We start from the raw sequence: 22,036 nt of genomic DNA, 5'->3' as shown, positions 1-22,036 counted from the left end.
AGCTGTGAAACTGTTCAGGGTTTCAAAGGAAAAAGCAAAAGTTGAGAGAATTTTAAAGTTTTAACCTAATTTCAGTTTAGTTTAGAGAATCCTGAAGTCATACTCAAGTAAAAGTAAAGATATCGTGTTAAAATATTACTTAAAAGTGAAAGTATCCACTATTACATGTATTTAAGTATCATAAAGTACAGGTAAAAGTAAATCAAACATGTATTTACATGTGTATGTATATAAAATGTACACTGGGGGTTGACTCATCGACTTGGCTGATTTTTGGATCCAATATTCAAAATGTTTCTGTGAATCAGAGTTTTCTAAATACATTTAAAAATGTGCTGCTTTGTCTCTGATGCAGCATGTAATCTATAAAGTAACTAGTAACTTAAGTTATCAAATACATGAAGTGGCAGAAAATTGAAATACTCAGTAAAGTATTTGTACTTCAGTACTTGAGGAAATGTACTTAGTTACATTCCACCACTGCCTTAGTTTTATTTGCCTTCCTGTTAATCAAATTAAAGTAATAAAAAATAAATATTCGAAGAGGTGAAGTAACAGCAAATAAATAAATATATAATATGAGAATTAAAACATGATAATTGTAACATTTAATCAAGTTTGGAGGCAGAACAGTGAATTTTATCATCGAAAACAAAAACCTGAAAATAATATTTGTATTTATAAAAGTCACGTTGGCACGTTTCTTCTGATTTTGTCGTGTTTTGGTCTGATTTGTGTCCTCGTGTCTCTTTTAGCGTCAGTCTCCTCAAACAGCTGCTCCCACAACACAACGATGTCTGTGTTTTATTTTTCAATGTTACTTCTTCAGCGCCGACACTGAAAAATTAAGAGACATAAACACAAATTATTTCACTTTATTTTTGATTTATTTCTGTATTTTCTGTTTTTCAGTCACAATCTTCAAACTTCTTCTTCATGTTTATTCTTCAGTGACTCGACTTTATTTTTTTGTCTTTTCTACATTTTTCTATTTTTCATTATATCTTCAAATTATTTTTCAGTAAAGTTTGTTGTTTTGCACCGACAGCAAATTCCTCGTATGTGAAAACTTACAGTAATAAAACTGTGATTCTTCTTCTCATGTCGTCCCGCGTCTGTCCAGCAGATGGCGGCAGGAGAGAGCCCTGCTGAACCTGTGTGTGTGTGTGTGTGTGTGTGTGTGTGTGTGTGTGTGTGTGTGTGTGTGTGTGTGTGTGCTCCTGCAGGCAGCCTGTCCTGTGTCTTTAAGGCCGGGTCTCTCAGCTCCCTCCCGGCTGACTGGTGCCACGCTGCGGCGCCTGCTCAGTGCGCCTCCGCCGCTGCTGCTCGGATCCCGGACCAGGAGCTGCTCTGTCCCCGCGTCTGCTGCTGCTGCATCCTGTGTGTGTACGTCTGTGTGTGTGTGTGCGCGCGCTGTCTGATGGTTAACCTATGGATTGACGGAGGGAGGCTATTGTTGTCAGCCCGGTGGTTTGTTCTGCTGGAGCGGCACTTTCACCGGAGAATGCCCAGCGGAGCCGGAGCGGCGTCCCTGCACGGATAGCGCAGAGCTCCAGCCGACAGACACGGTAACGACTCTGCGATTCACCCTCGTTCATCTCGTCCCGTTTCCTCCTTTTGTTTATTATTCTCATTAGAATAAAAACAGATGTCGCGTGAGGCTGCAGCACCGTCTCGCGTCCCCGGCGCCGCGGCGCGTCCCGCCGGAGGCTGCGGGCTTGTTTGCCGGCAGGATAAAGGACAGTGTGAGGTGTCGGAGAGGTCCAGAGCTGGGTCCGATGAGTCTGTACCGTCCGCAGACCCGGACCAGCATCCTCCAGCCATCACCTCCGGGCTGTACGTGTCCCCTCAGGAGGGGAGCGTGAAGGCAGCAGCGGCGTTCAGGCCTGCTGGGAGCTCACAGCTCCAGAAAACACACTTCACAGTTCTTCATTTAACAGATGAGATGAATTTATAAGAGCTGATGAAGATGAAGATGATGAAGATGATGATGATGAAGATGAGCTCAGTGTAAATAAGATCACAAGGTGGTGGTTAAAGAAGCCTCTGGAGTTAACAAAATAAAAGCCTCCGTCAACCATTTCTAGACAACAACAAATTAAAAGCATTTTTTATTAATAGAAGAAAATAATGAATGTAATGTGATCAAACTGATCATTATTGATTACATCAGAGTCGCAACCATCGGAATGTAACTAAGTACATTTACTCAAGTACTTTTTTGTTTCTCCATTTCTGATTTTTCTACTTTTTGTACTCCACTACATTTATTTGACAACTTTAGTTACTAGTTACTTTGCAGACGACATGCTGCATCAGAGCAACCTTTCATTTATCAGTCTGATAAAACACTGACTCCAGTAACGATATAACGTTGTTGTTTCTGGATATTTCACCTGGATGTGATTTTAACGGTACGATAACTGTCTGTAGATATGTCGCGGTCTGACAGCAGTTATTAATATAACTATTATCAGTCATGATGAACCTTAATGAAAAAAACACGATATAAACTTGGAATAGATCAGAATAATCAGAATAATCAGAATAAATGTTCGACAGATAAATTCTCGTCACATCGCTGTGTTTGTGCTCCGGTCAGGTTCAGGCACAAAAACACTTGGTCAGGGGTAGAAAACATCCTGGTTTGGTTTCCACGATCACAGACGGAGATGTCTCCGGCTCTCCTTCGGAAAACATCCGGTTCTTTGGGTCAACAACGGATGAAAAAATTCCCAGGTTCCCTCGTTTGGCAGCCATGTTGGCTGTGGTAACACCATCACCGCGTTGGTACACGTCAGCCATGGTCGTATCTGCGGTTTGGAGAAGTTCACTGCTGACTGGACTCATTATACTGAGATATATTTACTAACACTATTAAAGTAGAATTCAGTCCCTTTGATAAACAAATATACGTTATGATACCGTCAGTTTCATCAACAGACAGAAGCTGCAGCTGATCCATGTGAGCCGCCACCGCGAGACAACTTTGTTACATCCATGTGCGACAGCCTCTGTCGATGAGGCGTCCTGGATAACATGGAAACACAGTCTGGTTCTTCAGATAGCACCGATGTTCTGCTGCTGAACAGAACCGGTTCAATAACCAGAACTCATTTGGTGGAGAAGGAGTAACAGAGTGATACCAGCTGTTTCAGTGTTCTCTGGGCTACTTTAACGCAGACGTTCATGTTTTTCCAGCATTTGGAAAAAAAGACTCGTTCCCACTTTGAACGTTTCACCTCCGACCACCACAACAACCCGACCCGACTCTCCACCCTGTGATGTTTGTTTGATGAAGTTAAAACTCCTCTTCAGGTTTGGAGACATTTAGTTTCTGTGTCTTCAGGACAGTCTGTCCCTCCGTCCGTCCGGCAGTCAGGTGGGGTTAAGAGCTGCCGTCCAGTCTCTCTGCTCTCCCCCAGTTTGGGCCTCCACCCTTCTTACTGGGAGTCCAGCCAGCGCTCGTCTGTGATTTAGTGTGCTGACCACATGCAGCCGCTGCCATATGCTTCAGATGACAGCTCATATTTAAAGCTTCTGTAAGCTTTAACCTTTTTACACGAACCTCTGCAGCGCCACAGCTGATCGGAAACTCTGAGGCAGAGCTGAAATCCAGCGAGTGTCTCAAGTCTCTGTGTGAAACATGTCGAGATCCAAATGTCTGAGCGGTTACAGTGACCCGAAGAGACTCTGACACTGATGTTTACTGAGAGAACGAAGAGAACAGGAGCTTTTTAGACCAAAACGGGACAGAACCAGTAAAATACGTTCAGGGTCAGAAGCTCCGAGAGGGAGACGACTGAAAACATGAAGACATACGGCAGAAAAACATCTGAATGGAAAGTAAATGTGTCAAGATTCTGACAGACAGACAGCGAATTATTTAAACAATCACTTCACTGTCGCAATCCAGCTGCTGTTGTTGTTGTTGTTGTTGTTGTTGTTAGGCTCTCATGTTCGGGACGATCACAGTCAGAAGATCTTGAAGAGCTGGAGATCAGTTTTGTTGGCTGACTTTGAAACCAGCCAGACTGCGACAGACGTGTCGGTGGTGAAAAGTTCAACACGACTTCGACTTCTTTAATGTGGTCTGGATGAAAATATGCACTTTAAATCCAAACCAGCGCTGTGAAAGAGTTTGACTTTGTCTAAAGATTGTGACTCTGACAGATAAATAAAGATTTATGTCGTTTAACAAGAAAACCAGCGACATCGTCTCTGTTTCCAGAGAATATTTATATTTCTGTGTTTAAACCGTTGGCCGGACAGAACAGCAGCTCCACCATCGTCCTCACTCCATCTGTGTCACTGACCGTCTACCAGACACGACCTCCACCTTCCAGCTGACTGAATTATTGAAGCAGGTTAACCCACATTCAGACGCACAAACTGGGACAAAACACGATGAACCGGCCTCTTTAACACGAGCCGTCCCAGATGAAAGCTGAGGGTCAGAGAGAAACGTGATTCAATCTTTGGATCTCACTGTGAAGGACGTCCTGACCGCTGACGTAACGCTTCAGCAACTACACATACGTTACGTTCGCAATGACATGAACTAGTGCAGAACAGACTGGAGAGCTAACGCTAATGCTAATGCTGCTGCTAAGAACAAACCTCTTACTCACTTTGCACGTTTAGCATTTTATGTCTTTTTCTCTCTGGAGCTGCACGATTAAACAAAATATCACCCAAATGTAAAACATGTGACAAACAGCATCATAGTGAAGAAGTGTAGAGCTGCAGCGACGTCCTGGAACAAAACGTGTTTGTTTGACCCAAAGAAACGTCACAGTTTCACGATTTTAATAGTTTTCCAGTGAAAATGAAAACAAACATGATCATTCCCACGTGTGATGTCAGTCGAGGCAACTTTTCTGCAGGAGAAGTCTGATATTAGATCGTTCAGTCTGCGTTAACAGCTCTTGGATTAATGTGAGTTTGTTGCTTGTGAGTGACGAACAGACTCTGAATCCACAGTGAAGATTCATCGATCAGTTTATCAATCGCAGCAGGGCCTGATAGAAATACTCCGACAAAATCACCTCAGTCCTTCTGTAAAAAGATTCATTATGTCCAAGTAGAAGTGTTCAAGTTTCTGCAGAAAATTCCTGTTGATTTTCAATATAAATCCAGTGAAGGAATGTAACTAAGTACATTTACTCAAGTACTCTGCACTTTGACTTTAACTTTAAACTTAACTTTACTGGAATATTTCTATTTTCAGATGCCTGATACTCACACTCAGCTACATTTTGGAGACAAATATTGTACTTTTTACTCCACTACATCTGTGTGATTTAGTTATATTTAGTTATATAGCACCAAAATATCACAGTGTCATTTCTCTCCAGTGTTGTGCAGCTTCACGCTCGTCATCGTTTAAACATTTTCAAACACGAGAGCGACGCCGTTGATGATGAAACTGATGACGTGTCTGTTTTCATTGTTGTCGCGCTACAATCTGTCGACCCTCACAGCTGATATCGTTCAGTGGGACAGAGATGGTGACTGACAGCATGTAGGACCGTTGTTATCACACAGTCTGACAACAGATCAGCTGTGGTCTGATGATCAGTTTGTGTGGTTTGATGCCTGATCAGTGATTCCTGGCATCAGTCTGTGGTGAGTCTTAGCCTCGGCTCCAGAGTCGGATGCTCTTGCACACTGCTGTACTTTCATGATTCTGGATGACAGAACAAAGTGGACCCATCGCTCGTCTTTAGTCCTCAGAGCTCTTTGTTCCTCTTTGTTCCTGCTTTGTGGAATAACAGGCTTTCGTTGCATAATCAAGCTTTGCAGATATTCCTAATCCAGATGGTTTGCGTGTCCTGTTGCGTGTCCAGATTATCACCCCGGGTCCTGCTGTAGATGAGGGATTAAAACCCTCTTTGCTTTGTTTGGGGAAGATTTAGCTGCACCCCTCCGGCTCCCGCAGGGGTTTTGTGCGTCGTTGTAAAAGAGACAAAAGTGGCCTCGATCCATGTTGTTGTATCATGAACCATAATGTGAACTGTACTGCATTACACATGTATCATCAGCCTTTAGTCGGTGGGGTCGTCTGTTTGAAACAGATTAATGCCTCTCTGTAAACTGTGGGATTAGTTTTGTGACTCACAACATGAGGATCTGTTGGTGTGAGCAGGTATCATGCGGCAGGCTGGGTGGAGGTGGAGGTGGAGGTGGTGGTGGAGGCTTCAGTCACACGGACGCTGTCAGGTTGATCGCTCCCAGGAGGTTTCTATTACTGCAGCCGGCAGCACGCTCAGCCCAGCTCTCTCATGTTACCCAGCTCTGGCTGTCAAACCTGCACAACTCTGCCCACTCATGACCCAGTTCTGGAGATCTGGCTCGATGACCACGTCTCAAATCTTCAGAAAGGTCTGATGTTGGTGGAGACCGAACAGTTCACCCCAAAATATAAATTCAGTCTTTATCTCCTCAGTCTCGTAGTCCACGAAACATTTCAGGAGCTTCACAGTAAAAGAGTTGCAGCATTCTGCTGAACACCTGAAGCAGCTGGAGACTTAGTTGTTGGAGCTGGAGATACTTGGATTACAGCCGACGAGCTGTACGGAGACATGTGATTGTGTGGTTTCCAGCTGCTTCACCTGACTCTCCTTCAGCATGTGGGGAGGAGATGATGACTCCATGAATCTGCTTAGAAATCCTCAAAAACCTCGATCCTCACGTGCAGAACTTGCCTGAGAAAAGTCATGTTTTTAAGTTTTCCCCAGTGTCAAAGTAATCCAGTGATGTCTGTTCATGCACGAGTACACTGCTGACAGGAAGCTGCTTCACTCTGAGCTTTCAAATCAGTTTGAGGGAATTGGCCTTTGGACGATGCTTCCACGCTGTTTCGCTGTGAAGGTTTTGAGGACTATGAAACTTCACCTGTTCCTTTAAATCATGTTTCTCTTCTGCATTTTCAGTAAATGTTTAAACACATCATGTAACCAACAGCTGAGCGCTGTGTTTCCTCTGTGATGAAGTCATTACAATCAGAAATGTGCTTCAGATTCACGGGCCTGCCAGCTCATCCTGTCGGTTCGGATGCCAGCTGTCGCCCACATCGATCAGCTGTGCTCGTCTTTCTTCTGATTCATCTTGAGCTGTTGTTGTTGTCGTTCTCCGGCTCACACACTTCTTTACTTTGCTCTTCCTACAGATATTGACATGAAGAAAGACATTGAGACTCTTATAGCAGAGGAACGTGCTGATATCATCTTGAAATATGCTACGGTGAGTTTGTGTTTTTTTTTACATGATTCATTCTGTAAAAACCTTTTCTTCATCTTTAATTTCATCATGGAGGTGTGAAAACGTCTTCTCATCCTCTCTGCTGTCATCCTGTCATCAGCATCATCAGTGCTGCAGGATGATTTGTGTGTCGTTACATCTTCTGCTGTGTTGTGTGTGATTTTCTGTAGGACGGAGTCACACGTGGTTGATTTTGTGGTTAAAGAAACCAACAGACACTCTGAGGAGGACGAGAGTGTGAACTCAAACGTGTGTTGTGTGGTTTGTGTGCAGTGCATCTCTGCATGTGTGGATACACACCATGAGTGTGTGTGTGTGTGTGTGTGTGTGTGGGTGGATGTGAGTATGCTGCCACAGAGCATTAATAACACGTTGTGTAATAATACGTTTGAGCGTGTGGTTTGCTGTGATTGGAGAATGATGACCAGATATATGAAATCTGACTGAAACTGAAACTAACATTAAAAACCTGGCAGAAAATATTTAAAGTGACAGAACTTCAAACTAAATGCAGACGATGAAATCTGCCTCTGTTCACAGTTTTAGTCTCGAGCCAGTTTCCCCAGTGACGATCAATAAATGATGATCACCAGTGCAGTGAAAACATGCTGCTTGGCTCAGATGTTCTGGTGATGTGAGCGGGTTTACAGATCCAGTCTGAAGCCTCCAGAACAGACTCATCGGGGCCGACCCGATAATATCGGACATGTTTGATATTTATAATCTGGATGATTACATCGGTACTGTCCGAGCTGGACCACAACAACCAATGAGAGAGGCCTCGAAGAGCAGCTGACGGTGCTGCCAAGCAACGCTAAACACTGTAGCCCTCGAGGCTAATGTTAGCTAACATGCTACTCAATCAAAAATCAACCAAAATTAGCTTTCAAATTCGATCATCCCAGTATTTTTTTCTCACTTCTAAGATGACACAGCTAACTTAGCATTAGCCTGCAGCTAGCTTAGCATTAGCCTGCAGTTGGCTTAGCTTCCAGACTCTTCTCCTGTGTGATGACGATCAGCTGACTGGTACTGGAGGAAACTCTGACAGTCGGACATGTTGGCTTATTTTCTTATTCAGAGATCCTTTATTGATTTGTTTGTGGAGAGGGTTCACTCTGGACAGATGTGAGAAACTGAACTTTGCAACAAACTGAATTTCTACCTTTTGTTTATTATTGTTGAATCACTGAAGGCTGGTATTTGTTATTGAACTCTGGAGTCTTTATTTTTGGTGATTATTATTATTATTATTATTATTATTATTATTGTTGTTAACCCTAACCTGCAGAATCGATAATCAAGTTGTGACCTTTAAATCAAACCCCGACATGTTGAGGGATGTTTGTCCATCAGACCAGCTGTGATTTGAGATAATTCCCAGATGTTTTGTCTAAATCTGCAGAGCAGCATCAGGTTATAACGACACTGACGGAAACAGATGTTGTCACGTTTCAGGACAGAAGCCGTGATGAGTGTGAAGCTTCTTGAAGCCGTCTGACGTTCTGCATCTTTACTCAGAGCAACAAGCCTCTTCACCGGATGCTCGAGTGGTGAAAGTGCTGATGCAGAGTTGAACTGGGGGGTGGGGGGGATGGAGATGAGGTTAAATTTAGCTCGGCAGCTCGGAGCAGAGGGGTGGTGGTGGTGGGGGTGATGGTGGGGGTGGTGGAGGGTTTGCTCTGTCTAGCCATAGCAACAGCTGTGACACACTGTGCAGCGATTGACTTGACACCGACCTCCGGGGGCTGGCTGGAGTCCCGGTCGTTATGATTTCTGTGTCGGATGCTGGTTTACAGCAGAGTGCAGAGAGGAGGAGGAGCAGGGCTGGAGGAAGATCAGCTGTTTATCATCATACGTGAAGGTTTATGTCTTTAATGCAGGTTTCATAGAGAGCGAGCTAACTGACACACCCTGCTCTCTGGATCCTCCTTATTCTGCTGAAACAAGGCAGATGTTGTGACTGTAAATCATCTCATGTCGAACAGATGAATTAAAGAAACACTTTCTTCAATACATTTTAATGACAGAGTGTCGCGGCTTCAACACAAAAGCAGTGAACGATAACCTTGTGTATCGATGTTGGATCTTTTGCTCTTTTCTTGGATTCATCGCCGAGTGTCCTCTGAACTTAGTTATCTTAATTTGACTCAAGCTGTTGTAAAAAGGCATTTTACCACAGTGAAATGTGGCTGTTACCAGAGCCTGACCTATAAATCCAATATCAGCCCATCGGACCTTATTTTAAGGCATTTCACTGAAACACAGACTTTAAGAGAAGGGAACCAAAAGTGCAAAAGTGAAAACTTGCTACTGTAGATAACTTCATGTGCTGACGGGACAGGAGATGCTGCTGAAGTAACAAGATCTCCTGATGACTGAAGACTTTTTTTTGTTAGTTGTTCTTTAAATTTAAATTAGGGACAGACTAATTGTCAGAGCCAATATTCAGCTTTTTTCATATTATTAGGATATCTGTGTTTTTTGTGTCCGGTTGATGATAAAATAAATAATTTTAAAAATACAATACTTTGATGCAACAACACTATCTGATTGGTGACATAGCAACTCTGAATAATGTGAATCTAGTAACTAAGATTATTAAATAAATGCAGTGGAGTGGAAGAAAATGGAAATACTCAAGTAAAGTACCTGAGAAGAGTACATTCCCTCACTGGTTATTCTAGATTTTGTCAATAAGATTTTTTAGTTTTACTGTAACTTCACATCAGTTCCAGATCCTGGTCATCGGTCTCCTTGATTACTAACAAGTTTAATTCAGAATCAGAATCAGAATCTCCTTCTTGTGTCTCACTCGTCCTTTTCTGACTCAAATCATTCTCTGGGTCGTATTTTTATCTTCAGTAGTATCACATTAGCATGAGAGATTTCAATGAATGTGTCTCTGATCTGGTTCTGAAACACTGTGTGTGTCTGATCTGGTTCTGAAACACTGTGTGTGTCTCTGATCTGGTCCTGAAACACTGTGTGTGTCTCTGACGCCCTCAGTGAGGAAGTATTTTTAGTCCTCTCACTTTCATGACGCTGACATCACTCGCGGTGCCTCCGGGCTCAGAGAGTCGACTCAACCACGAAGAAGCCGAACAGTTTCCGTGTGCACAATCTGACCCTCGCTCCCCTCGCTGAGAGCAGGAGGCTGATTGGCTGCTGTCCAGACATGCAGCCAACCACACAGCGGTGTTGTTATTCAGAGCGGAGTGAGAAGCCTCTCCGGTAGGCTGTCGGAGGATTAGTTCCCTCTCTGTTGTGTCAACACTGGGACCAGATTGAAGCCTAAATGGATTTTCCATGATACAAACATCGCTCTGAACTTTGTGCTGCTTGATGCAGATTCTGATCGCATGTTGGACAGTCTGACTGTCGTGTTACCTGCTGCTGCAGTTTATTAAAGCTGTTAGTGTTGAAACCTCTGAGTGCAAACTGCTCCTGCTGTATGAGGACTGTGTGTGCATGTGCACCATTTCTGTTGTTGGACTCAGCAGTGTGTGCACGCAGCATGTGTCATGTGTTCACTGTCAGTCGGTCGCTTCTTGGGCCCAGATGTTTCCATAAAACAGATCATGATATCCAAAGGATAAATCCCAATGAGGCTTTTTTATGGATAGTACTGATTTTCTTCCTGCGACCCGCCCATCTGGGTCTCTGATTGGTTCTCTTCATTGGCCATGTATGTTAGGTTTAAGCGTGAGGAGTGAGATTGGTTAAGGTCAGGGAAAGAATACCAGGACGAGCCAATCAGAGGCAGAGTAGCAAGAACAGCAGTGGGATCCATAACGACGCCCCAGTGACCAAATGTAGCAAGCTAACCACATTTAGCATTGTTGTTACTATTCAACACAGGCTAATAAAAGATGATATTCCCAGACAGCACACACACACACACACACACACACACACACGTCTTACAGATGAAAAGACGCAGTACGAGGAACGTTTGCTGATTGTTACGACGTCAACCAAATGCCAACGTCTCTCTACACAACGTCTTTCCAGCGAAACTCACACCAGCATCTGCTAGACACATGTGTGCTATTGGGGTTAGCATGCTAACACCAAGATCAGTGTTAACTTAATGTAAAGTACCCTAACAGTGCAAGTGCTTGTGTTAGCATGCTAGCATGCTTAGCTCAAAGTATGGCTGAGCAAAGCAAAGCTAAGGCTGACAGGTCCCGCCCCCTCAACCAGACCTCATGGACCTTATTTCAGTAGTTTGAACAATGTTGTTTTCTGGTTAGCTGTAGATTTTAAGTCTTGTTAGATAGAGCAGTGCTCCTGCTGAGGTGCCCTTGAGCAAGGCTTTAAACCCCCCAGCTGCATGTTCTCAGGTAATCTGCTCTCTGGCTGCAGAATAACGACAATGAAGACAATTGATTTTAGATTTTAGTTTAACTTTTTGTGTTGAAGGTTCAGTAACACATACTGACATGTTTTAGATAATCTGAATCTGTATCAATAAGTGTGTGTGTGTGTGTGTGTGTGTCTCCAGGGCAGGCAGGGCGGGGTGGAGATCGACCCCTGGGAAGATGCCGACTACAGTATCTACAAGGTCATCGACCGCTTCGGCTTCATGCAGTGAGTCTTTCCTCTCTCTCCCCTCCTTGTGTTGTGTTGGGGCGACTCTCAGTGTTTCAGCCTGATGGTTTGTTTTGTTCAATTGTGTTTTCCAGTGAGGATGAGCTGCCGGCCCCGACTGCACACGAGGAAAAGGTAAAGATGGAAACTGTCAGACAGCTGTAGAGCTAACGGGCCTGTAGCATGTTGACACCAGCTCCTGTCTCCTTCACAGAGGAAGCAGCTGGAGATCGAGCGAGCGGAGAAGTGGCTGAAGATGGTGAAGAAGTGGGATAAATACAAGAACAGCGACCGAGTGAGTCGCAGCCCACGGAGATCTGACTCCACACACATTCAACACGCCTGATCATTGTTATTATTAGTTCAGATAATTACTGACGAGTATGTAAAGTGGGCGCTGCTTTCTGACACTTGTTAGCTGTGAGGACACGCAGAATGAATCAGTGTTGAGTCCAACAGCAGTTTCCTGTAGCGACACACTGGATTCCTGCAGAACTCGCTCACTCATTCTGAAGAACTTGGATCGGAGCTTCACGTAATCCCTAAAATATGAGTCAACTAGAAGATAATTGGAGGGGAAAACCACCACCCACACCGAGCACTTTTCCAACCTACACTCAGAAACATTCATCGCTGACACAGTAAAGCTCTGCTAATATTTCTCATGTGAGCTCCGTTATTATTTCACTGTGTGATGTGAAGTTGAAGCTCGTAGAAACTCTGCTGAGATGTTTTTAGTCTGTTTCAGCTCAGACGTTTGGTTTGAGTCCAGAGTCAGAGTCTCTCAGCAACCTCACATCCAACCACAGAAACAGCTGACGGTCATCTGAAGTATGTGGAGCTTCAAAGTGTTTGATAAATAAATGATTAGGAAATAAATAGTCACATGAAACATCGTGGAAAATACATAAATTAGTTTGTAAAATGATTAAAGAAATGAGCAAAACTCAACTCAGTTTTATAAAATGTTCTTTCATCCTCATTCTCGTTGTCGCAGTTGAGTTTTGTACGACGTATTTATGTTTCATGATATTTATGTTTATTTCAAACAGTCTGCTTTCAATCAGTCATTCAAATAAAACATCTTGAAGTCTGACAGATCCAGATGTTTCATCAGACTGTTCTCGCTCACAGTTACCAGCCACCTGAACACAGCTGAGTTTTGAAGATCCATTATGCATTATTCCCAAATTAAAGAAACCCTGGGTCCGTCTCTTTATCTGATCCGCACCAGAAGTTAATGAAGTCGGTTCTGGGCTGAGACTCTTCCTCCATCTGAGTTTGGTGGAAATCTGTTCAGTAGTTTTTGTGTAATCCTGCTGACAAACAGACAAACAAGCAGACACAGGTGAGAACAACCGCGTTGATGGTAGTTAGTCTTTTTTATTTTACTTTTACTTCATACTTTAAAATCCTCTTGAACAAACCCTGTTTCTTTTGGTCCAGGTCCGACACACACACACACACACACACACACACACACACACACACACACACACACACACACCTGCTGTTGTGTGTGTTCACTGAATACGTTTCACATGTGAGAAACTTTGTCTTTGTTCCTGTGGATCCGTCGTAGGCGAACTGTAGGCGGTTAAACTTTCCCGGTGACTCACTCTTCACCGCGTCAGCTCTCTAAAACCTTCTGGCTTTTTTTTGTTCACCCACTGTTTTTCTCTGCTGCTGCTCTCCGCTGTCTAGATGGTGAAACGGGTGTACAAGGGCATTCCCCTGCAGCTCAAAGGCCGGGCCTGGGCCCTGATGCTGGACGTGGAGCGGTCCAAGAAGGAGAACGAGGGAAAGTACGAGGTGAAAACACAGACGATGTTCTTCAAGCATCAAGAAATGAGAGAGAAGCAGGAAGAGATTAGGTGCAGGAGACGTGATAGAGCCCGGTACAGACCGGCCCGGTAGATGTCAACACAGCGCAGTGGATGATACTGTTGAATTTCAAAATAAAGTGATTTTTGTGCTGAGTTAGCATAAAACTGTTTCTTCTGAAGTCTTTAATCAAACCATGTTTTTAGACCAGGTAATAATCTCTGTACTGTTCGACTCGTCCTTCAGAAAATGAAGGAGCAGGCCCGGCGGTACTCAACTGAGATCAAACAGATCGACCTGGACATCAACCGGACCTTCAGGAACCACATCATGTTCATGGATCGCTTCGGAGTCAAGTAAGTTTCTCAGTGTTCGAGCGAACGCTTCAGTCTTCAGACAAATTCTCCATCTGTCATTAATTTACATCAGAGCCAAACGTTCGGACTCACATTCTTTTCCTTGAGGTTCAGAAACACGACCCAGTCAGGTGTCCGCATACTTCTTCTCTTCCCTCGTTTGTTTCCTGGTTGTTATTCAGCTCAGAACCAGAAGGTTTTATGTGCTGGTTTAAGAACACAAACTGTGGTGGAGGCTGTGATTCTTTTCCGACCTCGGTATGAACTCGTGCCGAGTGTGAGAGAGGTGTTCAGGCCGTGTTCTGGATGGCGTTTTGGGTTTGCATGGAACCTGATCCGGTCACAGAGTGATGTCACTGACAGTTTAATAGACCGCAGGCCTGCTCGGGGGCGGCAGTGGAAAGTCTGGGGCAGCAGAACCTTTCAATATTTAATAGGAGTTCAGCGGCCCGGCAGAAATGAACCTTTTTATAGCGAGTGTTCTCCGTTCTCCAGGTTCTGTTCTCTGTTCTCCAGGTTCTGTTCTCTGTGTTTTATGTTCCCTGTGTTTGTTGTGTTATCTTCTCTGTTCTCAGTGGGTTTATTTAGAAGTCGGGTCCAGTTTAAACAGTGAGACCTCCTGTAGAAGGCAGAACAGTCTGAACTGAAGTCTCAGTTCTCTCTGAAGTCATGATGGTAGTTAACTCTCAGCAGTGTTCGAGGTAACACACTACAAAAGTAACTTGTTACAGTAATATACTTCTTTAAGCAGAAACAGAGTAATATTACATGTTTCTAAAAGGATTTCTGTAATATTATTTCAGTTATTGTGTAAAGTTATCACCAAAAAATATGTTTTTATTAGTTTTTTTCTCCCTGAGAAGAGCTGTGTTGGCGTGAAGCAGAAATGGCTGCAGTCAGACTTTTCTAAATAAACCCTTTGAGTTTATCAGAGAAAAGGACAAACACGTAACAGTCAAGTGCAAACTGAGCTGAGGGAAATGAGAAACATCAGCAGGTTTTCAAGTATTGATAATTAATCAGTGTTTGATCGCTGCGTCTAAGGCTGCTCCATTATTTAAAAAGGTCGAGGTGATTAAATTGTTCTGTATCATCACACTGGAGACAGATACGTGTTTGAACCGTCCTATAAATCACACATGATGATGTTTGTCATTATAAAAGATCATTATTATGCTGCAGTTTGTTATAAAGCTGCTGAAGTTAAAGACTGAAGATACGTAGTCAGAAAGACGACACAGCGACAGTGAAACCTCGTGGAGACGCTCCTGTGTACGAGCGAGCTCACAAACTTCTCAGTTCTCTTCCTGTGACAGGGTGGCGGCCATGTTGGCGTTGATGAGACGGTTTCACATGAAACAAGATGACGTTTCACTTCATCTTTACAACAAATCTTTTCTAACATCCCATATCTGTAATAACTCTGCACACGTTATGGTAAACGGTATCATTCACAAATGTCTTGATAAGTCGTGTACGTCTTTCTTCCCTCTCGTCTCTGCAGGCAGCAGTCTCTGTTCCACGTCCTGTCTGCATATTCAGTCTACAACACAGTAAGTGGCTGCTTCTCCTCCGTCACATGAAACACTCAAATACCAGTTTAACTCAATTTGAGTGATAAAAATCTCGATCTCAGTTTTTCTCTTCCTGAGCAGAGCAGAGGCTTCGGCTCATTCGGGACTTCAGTGTGCTTCTTCTATCACATTAGTTCAGATCTGAGGTTGAAGCCAGCTGACGCGGTCATCTCATGTATCTGATCACTGATCTGCTTTCTGAAGCTGCAGGCTGAACTTATTATCTCTGCAAGTTTTAGATCCACAGCTGGTGGAAAGAAACAGTTTCCAGAGGCTCATCACTTCAGATGTTTAACTGAGCACCAAGAAGTTAAACCATCAGGCAGCGTCAATAATTCTGGTTCCAACTGTGGTCCAGGTCCGCCTGTTTTAAAACAAGCTTAACATGATCATTTTAGTTTGTACACAACTTGAAATGCGGCTGCAAAAGATGGAAAAGACAGTTTTTTCCACCATTTTTCTTCAGTTAGCTGTGCAGTTGGTAAACAAGATCTGGTGCTCTGAGTACCAGGGTACCAAGCTTTGGACCGGAACAGGTTTAGTTGTTGTTGTTGTTGTTGTCACCAGTTTGGGATCACTGAGGTAAACCTGTGTCAGTATTTTGCTCCTGAGCTCATTATGATGTTTATTATCTTGATTATTTAAATAAACCTGGACCTGGATGTGAATCTTAAGTCTGGTTCAGCATGTAGGTTTTGCAGACGTGGTCATAAACCAAAGTACTGGAAACATTAAAAACCTGATGATGAACATCTGAACCACATTTCATATCAGTCCACCAGTCGTTGTTTAGATATTACAGCAAAAAACAAAATGTCTTTTGTCTGTACAATGATCGACCATCAGTGATGTTCTGCACGTTGTATTTCTCTGAGATAACTGACGGTCACTCGTCCCGAGCCAAATCACAGCCGGGCCTGAGTTCAACCCGTCATGTGACTGTCCTTCATTCTGTCCCGTCGCCTGCAGGAGGTGAGCTACTGCCAGGGGATGAGTCAGATCGCCGCCCTGCTGCTGATGTTCATGAACGAGGAAGACGCCTTCTGGGCCCTGTCGCAGCTGCTGACCAATCAGAAACACGGCATGCACGGTGAGACGTCGCGGCGATCTGATCTGAATGTGAACATTAGAAGATGAAGTACACGACACATGTTGAAGTCGGGTTCCTCTCGGGGCGTTGTAGCTGGCGACAGGCTGCGCTGCTTGTCGAGAGAGATTTGGATTGGTATTAAGAGGGATTAAAAAGTGCCTCCCTCCTCTCCTCTTCTTCTGCTTTCAGGATTTTTTGTTCCAGGGTTTCCCAAACTTCAGCGATTCCAGGCACATCATGATCAGATAATCTCCAAACTCATCCCCAAACTGAAGAAACATCTGGTGAGATCACTGTTACACAAGTGTGTCAGAACAGAAAATGAGGGCGAAGACAAGAATTCAGATCTGTGACATTTAACGTGATTCGCTGGCAGTTTGATATTTGCTGATTGTCTCTCTGCGTCTCTCTCCAGGACAGAGAGCAGATGTCTGCAGGGATCTACAGCACCAAGTGGTTCCTCCAGTGTTTCATCGACAGGGTGAGAAACCTGCCCGGTCCATGAGTCCATCTCTCAGTCTGTATCTCACCTCCAGGTTATAACATAAATTCATCACATTTAAAGTAGAAGCAGCTCATCAGCTGCGTCTTATCTGAAGGTGACAGTAATTAAATTACAGCTCCATTAAAATGAAATCTGATCGTTTCATCAGCTGTTGTCTCAGCGCCTGCTGAGTTAAGATAAGAGAAGGTGAACCTGTCCTTGAGCACCTCCTGATGAGCTCTCCTTGAAGATCAAGAGATTTTGAATCAGGCTCCTCGAGGTTCCTGTCAGGGTTTAGACACGGCGCCATTAAAATGAGGGATTCCTCTTCAGTAACCAGAAAGGAAAGAATAACTAGTTTTAGATGACTGATGACAGAATACGGACAGAGCTCTCAGGTCAAAGTGCCGTAAACCAGCAGGGGGCGACACCACTGGTGTCAAAGACAAGTCCGATTATATGTAAGCTTATGAGAAAATGAGCTGATACCTGATGAGTTTCAAGTCTTCATGATGTTCATTTAGTAAATTATGGTCTCATTTACAGTAAAAGAGAGAGGATAAAGCAGGGGATGCTATCGGGCGTGGCTGCCTTGTGATTGACAATCAGGAGATCCTCCCCAGCTCCACCCTCTTGTCCAAATATGGTCACAACTAGCTAAAAAAACCCAAAATGGCTACAAAGTCTCTGGAAGACTTGAGATCCCAATTGATTTGAAAGGAGTTTATTTACAGCCTCATTGTGCAGTCGAGCTCGTGCATCCGCTTCAGATGGGGTGCGTGCTAACACTGTTAGCTTAGCAGCTGCAGTGAAGACTAAATGACGTCTTCTCAGATAAATGTATGATCTCTGAGCTGAGCTGAGACTTGGATCACAGCAGACGAGCTGTTTGCAGACATCTGATGCTTTTTTGGTTGTTTTTCCGTTTTAAATCAAGCCTCTTCAGGTTTTATCAGAACGCTGCGACGCTGTTTTACTGTGAAGCTCCAGAAATGTTTTTAGACTCAAACCATTAACATCATTAGTTCAACCCGGATCAGATCTCCGTCTACAGAACCTCAAACTTTATCAACAGGAAACACTACTGGCCTGATCGACACGTGATTTCTGGGAAGTTCAACCTAAAAGACACAACAGAAAGTTATTTCCCAGAATGACCAGAGAATGTGTCAGATTTCCTTTTTCATGATGATTTTAGATGATTTCAGCATTAAAGCATCCTGCTGTTATTTGAGCTCTGGGACGTTGCATTAGAGGAGAGCATTAAGAGCTGTTAAGCTAAACTGCTATTAGTCTCCTCCAATGCATGCCCACAATCCTGTGGTGGTGGTCTGGCAGCATTCAGCCGCTGTCAGCACTTCTCCGTCCCGCTGAGTCGCTCGGCTCGGAGGGGCCCGCGGGCCTCTGAGGTCTGGGAAAGAACCAAACAAACCTCCTGACTCCGGCCAGGGGGAGGACTGCAGATATGTCAAACCGCCGGCATAAACAAATCCAACTGACTCGCGGCGATACGGTGACCTGATGTGTTCGTGTTCCTGCAGACGCCGTTCACGCTGACCCTTCGCCTGTGGGACATTTTCATCCTGGAGGGAGACAGACTGCTCACCGCCATGTCCTACACCATCCTGAAGATACACAAGAGTAAGCAGACAGTCACCACACGAACACGAGCATCCAGCTCACAAACACATGGTTCAGTCAGGTTTTATCATCTCGTTCAGCTTTTAAATAAAATACTGAAATCAAGTGTGTTTGATGATGTTCAGCTGTCAGAGAGTAAAGGGTCAGCCATTGTTATGTCTGCTTAAAGGGATCGTTCAACTAATTAAAGTTATAGTTCTGATTGAATGTTAAATTGTGTTTCTGGACAGTAATCAGAACGACCCGGTTTCCCAAGAAACTCTCCACTGTCGTGGCGTCTATCTTTTATACATCCAGGGCACAAGTGTTGTGGAAATTACGAACTCTTACAAACCATTAAGAAGAACTACAAAACTACTTTTTTGTCATTGTAGCGCCTGATGTCATCGTCGCATATGTAAGATTTGTAGCAAACATTTAAAAACTGATGGTGTGTGTGTGTGTGTGTGTGTGTGTGTGTGCAGAGCGTATGTTGAAGATGTCTCTGGAGGAGCTCAGAGAGTTCCTGCAGGAGCGGATCGCTCAGACGTTCTTCTACAGCGACGACGTGATCATCGAGCAGCTTCAGGCCTCCATGACTGAGCTGAGGAAGATGAAGCTGGACCTTCCTCCTCCAGGTACACAGCTGCACACGGCGCTGAGAGGCTTCAGTACTGACTTAGCTGAGTTTGGTCGTATTCGGGTCAGTGCTTTGTCTTCTCAACATCCTTTGTGCACCTGCTCTGTTCTCAGGGAAGCCGGAGGAGTTGCCCCGGAAGCCTCTGGGTCAGGAGCTGCCGTTGAGTCCCAGCAGGGGGAAGCCGTCCTCAGCCAGCGGGTTCCCCAGAGCCGGCCTGAGCCTCCACATCATCTCCCACCAGCCTGACTCCATATCCCCAGACCAGAGCCCCTCCAAGGACCCCAGGGATCTCGACGCTGTGGATGATGAAGAGGCCCCGCTGCCTTCCCCAGACCCCATCATCATCCATAGCCAGGCCCCGCTCACACCTGACGGCTCCCCGCTGATGGGGCCTCCGCCTTACCAGCCCCCAGCAGGTCAGGCAGTAGTGACAGCAGATCCCTCAGCACCGGATGATGGGACAGAGATGGAGGATGCAGATCCAGTCTCCACAGACGACTCCTTTGTGACCACTCGCTCAGCTCTCGACACCGACCAGTCCTCCTATAAGGTCCCGCGGACTGTTTCGGCGCCCGTAGCCCAGGCGACCTCACCGGTTTCGGGCCTGGCTCAGTCTGAGAGTCTGTCTGCAGCTGAGAGTGCTGAGGACAAGTACCTGGTCCAGCTGCTGGAGCAGGCCTCAGCTCTGACCACCGACAGGAACCTGAACCAGGACTTGAGCGAAGCCTCAGAGGAAACACAGGCTACAGACTCTTCATGAAATGATTCTGTGCCCTGGATGATGTGTCTGTGGCATGAATTGGCTCTGGACAGGTTCTGTAAAGGTCCAGATTAGGCGGGTTACCACTCATGTAACTATTCAAGTGTAATTTATCAGTCAGATTATCAGTGTGAAGCAATAACTGCTTTAAACCATTTCAGGACTCAGTGTTCATTTTGGTAAACCTCTAGATTTTTAAACATGATCTCATGTGAGACAAATGGTCCTGAACACCAGGTTCTGTATTGAAGTGTCGGATCTCATGACCCAAACCAGGGACTCGAATTTGGCTGTTTTGTTTTTAATCCCCCAAATGTATAGAAGTGAAATGCTCCCCAGTGCAAACTAGTAAATGTGATTTCAATCACAGAGAAATTACAAACGTGGATAAAAACCAGAATGAGTGCAGAGGAAGCCTCCCACAGCACCACGTCTCCAGCTGACTCACACACCTTCACAGTTCGTGCACGAGGCGTTATTTGCATTTTGAGAAATTGTGCTTGTTTCCCATATTTTGAGGGAACTGGAGATACACCGTCACAGCCACACTGTTTCCTGTTTGGCTTAAAGAGTCTCAGATACCTGGGAAATCAATTTGACGGGACTGACACGCGTGCAGGCGTCTGAGGCATCACCCTTTACAAAAAAATAAACTTTTTTTGTAGTTTTGTAACGTTTCGTCGAGCAGAGAACATGTTGCTCAGTCAGCCTTTGTAAAATGTTTGCTAGCAGAGTTACAGTTTTATTTTTTGTACTAATGTCTCGATGCCTTATTCGGATCAGCTTCAGTTCTTCTGTGGACGTTGTTGATGTGAAACGCTGCACGACAACAGGAAGTGAAGTCGTTTGACTCGACACGTGGACAAAAAGACAAAACCTGCAGGTGTTGGACTGAACTCAAACCTCTGACATGGTGAGCTGGCTCACTGTTATGATTGTACACATTGAAACATATTGAGCTCATTTTAAGTAAGTGGTTTTCTAGCTCAGTAATTTATTGTTTTATCCTCTTTAAGAAAGGCATCCAGGTCATCCGACACCCGCTCTGTGCTCGTTTTCTTCTCAACAACTGGAATATTTGCTGCATTTCCGTTGAGCTCCTCGATCGGTTTGTTTTTTAGTCTCATGGAGGAAGATCTGGATTTAGACGTGTCAGATTTTGTTAATGTCGTGTGTAGAAATGTACAGTATTGTAGAACCTGTAGGTACGAAGAGTTAGAACATTTCTTCAGCTCTGTGCTTAGAAATAGTGAAAGGCTGACATCTTGTGGTTGCTTTAGGTCGAGCATGTCTCTCTAGATGTCGCCCAGAGGAGTAGGAATGTGATAGAAAGAGTTTTGAACATTTAGAAATTATCCAAACAACAACGAATCAGATTAGCCTCGTTATCTAATGCCATCGTTCTGAATGGTGTGAATATGTTCTGGCTGTTAAAACGCCAGCGGATCTGAACATGTTCTGATTTGTGTGTCACTGTAGCCATAGTCGGATCAATTTGCTGGTAGTTTTCTCCAGAACCTTTGCTGAGATGAAGCTGTAGTAGTATGATGATGTTACGCTCTTCAGGTTGGAGCGTGGAGGTAAAACAAAGTGTTGAATTCTCGGCTACAGATTTGTTGTATATTGAAATAAAGCACCTTTTTGTTTGGAGTTTGAAGAAAGTGATGAAACCCTGAAGCTGAAACAATACAACCGTAATCTTCTTTGGTTTCCTGTGTTTCATTTGTCTGATTTTATCAGAGTCTACAGAAACAAAGTTAGTTTGCAAATTAATTCCTAAACTGTGAGAAGTCACAATCACACGGGACAGTGTTTTTCAGTCCCGGTCCTGA

The 22,036-nt window shown here is 44.3% G+C and overlaps 1 protein-coding gene across 4 annotated transcripts; it reads left to right on the top strand.

Moving 5' to 3' along the window:
* Positions 1–1,145: 1,145 nt before the first annotated feature.
* Positions 1,146–21,907, top strand: LOC311261658 (USP6 N-terminal-like protein). Of its 4 annotated transcripts, none has more exons than XM_084360490.1 (15): positions 1,254–1,568; positions 7,172–7,245; positions 7,434–7,512; positions 11,771–11,856; positions 11,952–11,991; positions 12,071–12,151; positions 13,561–13,668; positions 13,927–14,036; positions 15,541–15,589; positions 16,580–16,700; positions 16,890–16,984; positions 17,116–17,181; positions 18,726–18,825; positions 19,290–19,442; positions 19,558–21,907. In XM_084360490.1, exons 2-15 carry the CDS (start codon positions 7,238–7,240, stop codon positions 20,202–20,204), a joined length of 1,743 nt encoding a protein of 580 aa, XP_084216616.1. In that variant the 5' UTR covers positions 1,254–1,568; positions 7,172–7,237; the 3' UTR covers positions 20,205–21,907. The 4 variants fall into 4 exon arrangements, with proteins under 4 accessions (XP_084216619.1, XP_084216616.1, XP_084216618.1 ...); XM_084360491.1 differs by having other exon boundaries at positions 1,345–1,386; XM_084360493.1 differs by lacking the exon at positions 7,434–7,512 and having other exon boundaries at positions 1,146–1,386.
* The last annotated feature ends 129 nt before the right edge of the window (positions 21,908–22,036 follow it).

The sequence above is a fragment of the Pagrus pagrus genome (assembly GCF_965226575.1).
Source record: "Pagrus pagrus genome assembly, chromosome: 1".
Lineage (NCBI taxonomy): Eukaryota > Metazoa > Chordata > Actinopteri > Spariformes > Sparidae > Pagrus > Pagrus pagrus.
Note: the sequence above shows the minus strand (reverse complement) of the source record. Positions and strands in the feature narration are given on the sequence as shown.

Bases quoted from the DNA above. Each gene is read 5' to 3' on its own strand.
- LOC311261658 (XM_084360490.1), top strand. The intron at 15,590-16,579 runs GTAAGTGGCTGC...CGTCGCCTGCAG, and splicing joins CATATTCAGTCTACAACACA to GAGGTGAGCTACTGCCAGGG. The intron at 19,443-19,557 runs GTACACAGCTGC...CTCTGTTCTCAG, and splicing joins GCTGGACCTTCCTCCTCCAG to GGAAGCCGGAGGAGTTGCCC.